This window comes from Micromys minutus (assembly GCF_963924665.1).
Source record: "Micromys minutus genome assembly, contig: SUPER_22_unloc_1, whole genome shotgun sequence".
NCBI lineage: Eukaryota > Metazoa > Chordata > Mammalia > Rodentia > Muridae > Micromys > Micromys minutus.
Genome location: NW_027667990.1, coordinates 831095 through 840596, shown reverse-complemented (window position 1 = coordinate 840596; position 9502 = coordinate 831095). Strand labels below are relative to the sequence as shown.

The 9502-nt window shown below is 44.5% G+C and overlaps 1 protein-coding gene and 1 pseudogene across 2 annotated transcripts; one reads left to right on the top strand and one right to left on the bottom strand.

Moving 5' to 3' along the window:
• Positions 1–1446: 1446 nt before the first annotated feature.
• On the top strand, positions 1447–2856 carry LOC308435370 (putative sperm motility kinase W; the record flags this gene model as incomplete). Its single annotated transcript, XM_080942633.1, has 1 exon — positions 1447–2856. The coding sequence occupies one exon, from the start codon at positions 1447–1449 to the stop codon at positions 2854–2856; it is 1410 nt and encodes a 469-aa protein (XP_080798759.1).
• A 2281-nt stretch (positions 2857–5137) lies between these two features.
• Positions 5138–8743, bottom strand: LOC308435369 (cyclin-dependent kinase 4-like; annotated as a pseudogene). Its single transcript has 2 exons — positions 8650–8743; positions 5138–6037 (listed from the first exon to the last, which is right to left on the bottom strand). The product of its transcript is annotated as a cyclin-dependent kinase 4-like (transcript).
• Positions 8744–9502: the final 759 nt, after the last annotated feature.

Genomic DNA, 9502 nt, shown 5'->3' with positions numbered 1-9502 from the left:
TGATAGGGATGAAGACTCAGGAAGCAGCCATAACTGTGGACACCTGGAGATTAAGTGTCACAGGACAGAGAGGGCAGTGGGGATTGGGGATGTGATCTGAGTGCACAGTGGTCATCTATGGCACACACCCATCTTCTCTGATAAAAAGGAGGAGGTCAAGGAGCTGTTGCCTAACACATTCATAAAGCACGATGTCCAGTCTGTACATGGCTACATTACAAAGAAGCCAAAGGATATCACACTGAAGGGTGTTTTAATGGCAATTTTCGAGTCTTGGTGGCAACCACTGGTACTGCCTAAGGTAGACATGGTGGTTCAGAGCTGTTCATCAAAGAATGTGGAGTCTTGACGAGGACCAGTGGAGACCCAGAGATACAAGCCTGAGGAGAAGGGGTTCTGACTAGCCAGGGGGCAGAGAAATCTCTGCAGAGAGCACACAGAAAGTGCGCCCCTGCCCTGCCTGATCCAGGGACCAGGAACCCATCATTGGGAAGGAACTCTGGAAGAATATCTAGATGGCAGAGGTAAGCAGGATGGCAGCCATGGTGCTTTCAGGGGACAGCATTGTGGATGCAGGAACTATCAGAAACACAGGCAGGAACAGTGAAGAGGAGGAGGAACTTCAGACAAAGTTCAGAGGAAGAATGGGAGGTTGCAACAAAAGAAACAGATCCCAGAACAAAGGCAAGAAGAAGAGTTTTGGTAAAGTAGTAGAGGCAAGAAGAAACTGTTCCCACTGGGGAGTCCAGGGCCCTTCCTGCTCTGAGTCCCAGTGCTTCCTTCCTGTTTGATCATTGCACTTTGATTGGGCCTCCTTATTTGCAGAGGGAGGCTTCTGAACTGTCCAAGCACTCATCATAAACTGTCTTTATTTTGGAAAGTGATAGGAATAAATAAATTAATCAATAAATATCCTGAAGAGGACTAAACAAGGGCTCTCTTATTGGACCTTCAGTGCACCTCCCAGGTGCTGCTCCTCTAACTGGAGGCTCAAGAGCCTAAAAAGCTGGAGGGTGCAGAGCTGACCAAAGCTCTCTCTCTGGCTGCAGCTTTAAAACACTTCCCTGGTGCAGCAGATGCCCTCTGCAGCCTGTAACTTCTAAACAAGTAAATATCTGTCTTTTGATCTGCTGAAGAAGATGATAGAGGATAGTCTCATTTTCATGAAAGTGGAAATAACCCTGTGGCTCAGAGTGGAAACAGCCACACTGCAGGATAACCCTATCTCCATGGTGAAGTTCATGCTCTGACCTCACAAAGAACCACTGTGATAGAAGAATGAATGTCCTCAGTATAAGACTGTGGACTAGCCTGTGAGTTTTGTCCAGATAGAGCAGGAAGCTGATTTGGGTGACCTGTGGGACTCGTTCAGAGTTGACTATATATTTCATTTTCAGGTTGTATTATCTCACAACCTCTGTGCACCAGAGCACAGGGAACAGCCTCATGGACAGCAATTTAAAAACAGAGACTTTGAGAAGTCAGTATAATGTGGGTTTCTTACTTGGCCAGGGTTCATTTGGCACTGTGAAATTGGCCTGGCACCTGAAAACCAAGGCTCTGGTTGCCATCAAAACGGTACAGATTAGCGAGAAGAACATCAGGTGGATCCAGACAGAAAGAGCAATATTGGAGACACTACAACATCCTTACATCATTCGCCTTTTCCAAGTCTTAGAAACAGCAAGTAACATACATTTTATATTGGAATATGTCCCAGGAGGAAACTTATTTGAAATAGTAAGAGACCAAGGCCAACTGTCGGAGGAGGAGGCAAAAAAAACATTTGGACAGATAGTTTCGGGAATAAAATTCTGCCACCAACGAGATATTGTACACGGAGATATCAAGCCGGATAACATAGTAAGAGATGCCAAAGGTAATATCAAAATAATAGACTTTGGCCTAGCCAGGAGATGCAGACCTGGGAGATTAATGAAAGTGCCACGTGGAGCCAGAATATATTTTGCCCCAGAGCTTATATTAAGGGAGCCCTACGAGGGAAAGAAGGCGGATGTGTGGAGTTTGGGCGTGCTGCTCTTTTTTATTACAGCAGGGTTCTTCCCGTTTAGAGGAGAGACCATCAAAGAGATCAGTAAAAATATTTTAACAGGGACCTATGCTGTTCCACGTTTACTCTCTGGACAACTGGAGAACCTGATCCACCAAGTCCTCACGGTTCCCCCAGAGATGAGGCCTTCCATCGAAGAAATTGAAAACCATCCATGGGTGAGGAAGTGCGAAATAACCATCTCGACCAAGATAGACCCAGACTTCAAAATCATTGATATGCTGTGTGACATGGGATACAATGCCATCCAGATTTTGAATTCCCTGCACAAAAAGAAATACGATGCACCAATGGGTGCATATCTAACATTAAAAGCACATGTAGACCTAGGGCATGAGCATGGATCTCCCTCTTCAGCCAAGGCTGTGGATCCCTGTCCTACACCATCCGCATCCCCAACACATACTCTTCCCCTAAAGAGAAGGGCCAGTGAGCCAAACTTTGGCCTCCTCCACATCAGGCCCTCAGGAGAGCAGGGGCCTGTTCCACTGAAACCATCGGGACACAAGTTGGCCAGGAGTGTGTCCCTGCCTCCCATTGCTCTGCATTACCCCTGTAAGCAGAGCAGAGCTTCTAGCAGTGTCCCACATTCAAGAGCAGTGGCTGGCCCATGTGTGTGTAACAACATATTAGAAATCGAAACACTCCCGACTACTTCACAAGACCCTGAAATTGAAATAACATCTCCCTGTCAGAAGATTGGGCGACTGAAGAAATTTCGTAGGTGGATACGGAATCGCTTCTCCAACATCTGCTGCTTTCCCTGTGCACGAAGGAAAAAATGACAACATCCATTCTCCAAAAAAAATGGCTCCCCTGGAAGAGGTAGTGAGAAAAACCCGATGAGAAGGTAAGCATGTTTGCCAGGTGGGGATGCATCTCAGCTCTGAATTTTATTGTCTCTGTTTTATTCATGTCTTCTTATTGGAAAAAAATCAAAAAGATGTATTTTTTGGAGTCTGTCGGGATGACAAGATTTCTTTCTTTCTCTTTTTTATTTGCAATTTATTTTCAGGTCTTTTAAAAAATAAACAAACTTATTTTTTTTAAAAAAAGATAAATATACAGATTTTCAAAGCATTTGTGCATAAAACTATATGAAAATATTTTTTCAGTACTTAATTGATTTTTATAGGTTTGATAGTACTCTAAATTTACTAGTTATGATGAGCATAAAATACATATAAAATAAATGTAATATGGAAATGTCGAAGTTTTCTTGATATGTAAAGATTAAACATAATGATTTTTAAATACCAAGGATTGCCACAAGGCTGCATTCTTAGCTCTTGAATTATTAATGCTTTAGTGTCTAGAGGTTTACCACACTCTTAGAGGGTGTTATAAGCTTATTTTCAGAAATTATTTCTATCCCAGCTGGATTAAACCCTGATCCTTAACATCTGAGAAAAAACCTTTTTGGAGAATGCCTAGGTGGGATCTAAGGCAACTGAACTAGCAGTAACCATCAAGTGTCTGTGGGTACAGCCAGGGTGAAAGGGGGCATGTATACCTGTTGTCTGTGGGGAAAATATCCAGGAAGAGATTATGCTCGGAGTCCTAGTGCTTGAAATAGTGACAATGGTTGAGGTACAAGGTGGCCATATCAATGTCTTTCTATAATTCAATTGGAAGGCACAGTGTACTAAGCCCTGTGAATACTCACATTGCTGCTATGTTTCTTACATTGGGTATCAGATGTGGATTCCAAGTTCTTATGTGTATTACATTCCTCTGAGATGAAATGGTTACAATGTCACCTTATTCTCCGCTGTGGCATTCATAGCCTAGGCATACAGCAGCATTCTAGTCTTTCAAACCATCTTGAAACCAGGGCTGACGAGCTTCCAGAGGATCTTCACAGCCAACAGGCTCAAGGCAACAGAACTTCAAACTGACTCTCCCAGCACACTCACCTCTCACAACCTACACTGTCCTTTCCTCCCATCACTTGCCCTGATACCAACAAGAAGAAATGTGCTCCCCATGAGCACAACAAATGCCTGCTCCAGAACACAGAAATGTGAAGCCTCCCGACACAGCAGCATTGTTGCTGGCTTACCTAAGCATTCAGTAAATGTGCTGTCTCAGGCAGCTACTCTGCAGGCCACACCACACTCAAAGTGGCATCTATTCAGATTCCTACACATGTGCACACCTAGGATGCACCTTCATGGTTTCTCACAATAACCAGGTGCCTTAGGTATCACTCTAAAGGTGCAGCAACATTTGAACTAGCCATCCTCCTGAGAGTCAACCCCAGAAGGATTGGGACATTGTATGTAGCTGACAGCAGTGCCATTGGCAGACATAGAAAGTGGGCTTCAGGTGTGAAAAAAAGAAAGTCCAGGCTTCTGTCTGCCTGACAGTGTTAAGAGTCTCGTTGCTGGGCTCAAGAACCACACACTGAGGTTTAGAAAACACAGAAAGACAGAGTGTTCCATGATGGAGATCACTCAGCCTCTGTGACCTGCGTTCCTGTGGGTTTGATGGGAGTAGTTACACAGCACATCTTTTACACTTTGCCCAGAAAAGCTGTAAATCTTTTGAATGATCCAAAAAGGCTTCTATTCCTAAGAATCTTGAAGATTTGCATCCTAACCACTGCTATCTTTCTAACACTAAGTCTTCTTCCAGCAACAGCTGTGCTCCAGGTTCCTCCATCTCTGGCACCCCTGACTGCTCTAGCTGAGGCTTTCTGGGGACATAGGATCCTTGAGATTGAGATACCTCTGGAGGCCAGTCATACCTACAAAGGGGCATGATTATACTGATCTGGCTATTTTTTTCTCCTTCACCTGCTATCCCATATCTCTGTAGAACAATTCATCTGGGACTTTGTTTTGTTTTGTTTTGTTTTTTGAAGACCATACTTCATTGTCTGCTTTTATTTTTCTGTATAAAAACTATACCAGTATGATTCAGGAAGAGAAGAAAACAAATACACTTGACATTTAGTGTAGAAAAAAGGGAGGTACCGGGGGGTAAACCTATAAGGAGAAGTGAGGGATTGTCATTTAAGGCTGAAAATGATCTCTGTAAAAAGCTGGAGGACTCTGCACGGCCTCAGGAGTAGGCAGAGCCTGCCACTTCATCCAGGTCCTCCCACCGAGTGTCTGGAAACTGAGGCAGGCAGCCCCTCTTCTCACTCCAGTCGCTTTCCTCCTTGTGCAGGTCTTGGTGCTGCAGGGATGCCTCGGAAGGCACAGACTTGCTTCTGTGGGTTAAAGGTCAAATTTTCCAGCAGCAGCTGTCCTCCAGATTCCTCCAGGTCTGGCACCCCTGACTGTTCTGGACAAGCCTCTCTCGGGGCAAAGGCTCCTTGAGGAAAAGATACCTCTGGAGGCCAGTCTTCTTCTTGAGGATATCAAATAAGTTCAAAGACTTTGCCCAACTGGTCAGCTTCAATTTCCACAGAAGAGAGGCTTCTGTTGAAACATCTCTCTGATGATACATGCCTACAGGTGTTGCATAAGTAGACGGCAGAACTTCATGAGCCCAGCACCAGAGGGTAACATCCACAGACACGAGGGCCATCTGGAAGCTGAACATTCTGGCTAGGCCAAAGTCAGCCATCTTGACTGTCCCATTACTTATCACTAGAATGTTCTCTGGCTTCGGTTCCCAGTGAACAATGCAGTTTGCATGAATATAATGGAGGCTACTTAGAAACTGGTGCATCAGATCTAAAGGTCTCAAATGGCAAGCATAGTGGTGTTGCTTTGTGCAGGTATGTCCTCATGTCCTGGTATATATGTTCAAATGCTAGGATGAACTTGATGTCCCCATCAGTTCAGGAAGTAGCACAGATATCAATCAGCCATGCAACACTGGGATGTTCAAAGATCTTCATCATCTTTAACAAGGCTGCGTCATGAACGGTGCTGAGAGAAAGGACTTTCCCAGCTGCTGTTCCATTAGGAACTCTCAAATACTTGAAGGCCACACAGTGGCCACTGTGGGGATCTCAGGCTTAGTGTACCATCCCATAAGCACCAACACCAGACATGGGTACATATCAAATGGTCGCCATTCATGTAGAAGGGGATCTTAAGCTTGGCCAAGGGCAATGAAGGTGTGCTTTTATCTGGGCCTGGGAGCCAGTACCTGAGGCTTTGTACCCAGCTGAGATTTTTTTTTTAATAATGTAGGAAGCTCCCATGAGACTTCTGTGATAAGACTGCCCTCATCTGGAGCTACAATTCAAAAGGTGTTTATCAAAGCCTTTCCCTCTACATTGCTGAAAGAAACAGAGAGAACAGTGGGGTGTGTTTGGCTGTGGGGAAAGGTTTTTAACTTAAAACTCATGCATACAACCATCCTGAGGGAAGTCAAGTATAGTAACTGAAGGTAGAAATTTAGTAACAGAAACAACAATAGAGGCCGTGAAGGGTGCTCTCTATTGGCTTCTTTATGATTTCTGTGTCCTGTTTCCTACTCCCAGCTAAGCTCCAATCCATACTTTCCTAAACACTTACATTCAGTAAATAATGAGGAAAATGTACATCAGGTGGAGTTGAGAAAATGAATAGGGCATAATTTAAAATAAACAATGTATGACTTAAATTTGACCAAATTGTCAGAAAAGTATCCAACCCAGAGGGACAGAGGCAGTCCCTTACTGGCATGCATGCCAGGCACTTCAGGGTGTGAGCTCCTCCTCACTCTTGGAACAATGAAGAACTTGAACTTGTCTCCTTTCACCTTTTAACTCATGCATCTATTAGGAGGCTCAGCCACTTTCCCTCCCACAATCAATTCTATTCTCCATTTGTTTCAGTTCTAGGACTTGTTGCTGCTGTCTTTATCTGCACATGGTGGTCATTAGAGTCATCCTGAACCAAATTCAGACAGGGAATAGAGGGTCTGGACTCTCTATATCCCAGAGTCAGCATGAGACAAAGACCATTGGCACAACTGAACTCTCCTCTCTCCATCCTAAAGTCCCGGGTGTTCCTTTAGGTTTCAGACACACAACATGCTGACATCCAGTAGTCAATGGACTTGACAATTTTTAGTAGTCACTGGCTGTCTCATGTGCAGTTTTTAGTCATTCTGGAAAAGGTAAAGGGTCCGTTGCTTCTCTCATCTCTGAACTTGTCCCAGTTCCCTGTTCTCCTGAGCCCTTTGGCAGTTATCCTAGTTGTAATCTTCCAAGGAAAGTCACATTCAGTAGTATATTCTCAACAGGGATGATCCTGCCACTGTCCAATGTGTCCTGTGTTTAAGTCATCTCACATCCAATGCCTCTGTCTCCTTCAGTGTCTCCTCTGCAGATGATGGTGCTGTGCTACAGAAGCTTGTTCATGTGAGTCCAGGATGGTCATGGATTCCTGACTATGAGGGCTGTGGTTCATTGTTGCTAAGGATCACATCTCAAAATAACAACACTGAACTGGAAATACAAACTGAAATTCTGCTACCTGAGCAAGTTATGCAGAAAATAAGGAAGGATGTTTTACACAGGGACAAGTGTCCAAATGGAATCTATAGTGTTGATCTGGTGCCTGGAAGAGGAACAATGATCAAGTCTCTAATGGGCCACCTCAAAGTCTCCCTGCAGTTCAGAGGAACACCAAGGGCCCGAACTCTGTGGTTGTGATACCAGTGTGGAACATCTCCCAAGCCTTGACACCAGCATCTATAGATAAACAAATAACTGGATTTCTACACTTTTGTTCTGCATGCTAAAACAGTAAAACAACAGGTATATAAGAAATGACATACAAGAACAGGGCCTCTTTGATAGCTGCCCAAACCATCTGATACACAGTCCTTCAATTCCTGTACCCCAAGAACAAGCAACTCTCATTCTCATAGAACACATAAGCTGGCCCTTGTTTCTCTTCCTTCCCCCATTTGTTCTTTCCATCAAGAGGAAGACATTTCCTTCCTGTGCTGACATGGTATTAGGATATGGTTCCCACAGACAACAGAAGCTCCTGAGAAATCTAATGCTTGTATGAGTGAACCTAGAGATGAAAGTGTGGATGGACATGTTCCCCTTCACTTCAAGCTGCAGTGATGTCACCATCTCACGCAGAAGTCCATGTCTTAGTGGAGTACCCGCTGACAAGGTTTTTCTGCCATTGAAACTCAGGTAATGATTGCTTTGTATCCATAGAGGAGACTTGGCCCTACAATTAGCTCCTGGCACTGAGGAGGCAGAAAGGAGGATATACCTGTGACAGTGGAAGGCTGTATGCAAAAATTAATGTGAGGCCAATCTGGAAGCTACATGGTGCATCCCCTGATCTTTTCTTCAGTTTTTCATTGCAAGCTGGTGTTTTCCTAGTGACAGGACTGTTATCTCCCTGACACTCACCCAGCCCTCCTTTTCAGTCTTTAAAATTTGGACAATAGAGAAGGACCTCTAGAGATGAGTCAGTGGGTGAAACCCTGACATCTGTCACTGCATTTCCTAGCAATTCTTTCCTAAGTGTGGGATGTCTGCCAGAACTAGGCTCTCAGTTCTTGCCTTGCAACCTGTTGAGTCACTTCCTGGACTGTGCCTACTCCAATCTTCCTCTAGCACCATGGAAGCCATTTTCATTTCACAGGTCTGACTTCATTCTTACCCACAAGGAGCAAGGGTGAAGACTGGCTCTGAGATGTGTTCCCAGCTTCTAGACTATTTGAAGTGGTGTGATCTCTTCTTTTGACAGTTACCATTCAATAACCAGAGTGAGGTGCAAGGATTTCACTACGTGCTAGATCCCAGGATCATCAGTGTGATACACATGCCTTGTCTGGGGGGCTGACAGACTGACAGAGCCCATTGCATTCAGGAAGATGAAGGTGGTGAGGTAAGTCCATATCAAAAGAGGTAAGAACAGTAATGAAAATGGAGTTAGCATCCTAGTCCTGGTGGTTGGGAAACAGTGTCCCTGAGAAGACAGCTCTGATTGGCTGAGCCTGCAGAGAAAGAAGGCATGAAACTGAGGACATTGAAAGCAACCATGTGGCACTCAGCCATCATGAACACGTGGAACTGAGGAGTGTTTGTGATACTGTGCACACCCTAAAGGGATTTACTCTATTTCATCTCATGGTGAAATTGTGTTCTCTACACAGATCACAGGCCCTGGGAGAGTTGACTGTCACAACAAGCCAAAAGCATGAACTGTGCACTCCTCTTGTGCTGGTGATGGGAAAGTCAGAAGACGAGGAGGCCATCCTGACATAGGGAAAATGTAAGGATGCTGTGTTCCTGCATGTGGTTCCGCCTTTTTCACATATTCATGTTGATCTTCTAAGCAGGTAAGGGTGTGGATAAAAACTGTCACCAGAGGTAAACCTAGACCTTGGCTGTTCATCAGCCTTTGGTTTATTTATTTCCCATGCAGACTCTCAGTCCCCTTGAGCACACCAACTTACTCTCCCTGACTTTATTAACTATGGAAATAAGCGACTGTGTTGTACAGGTAGGTT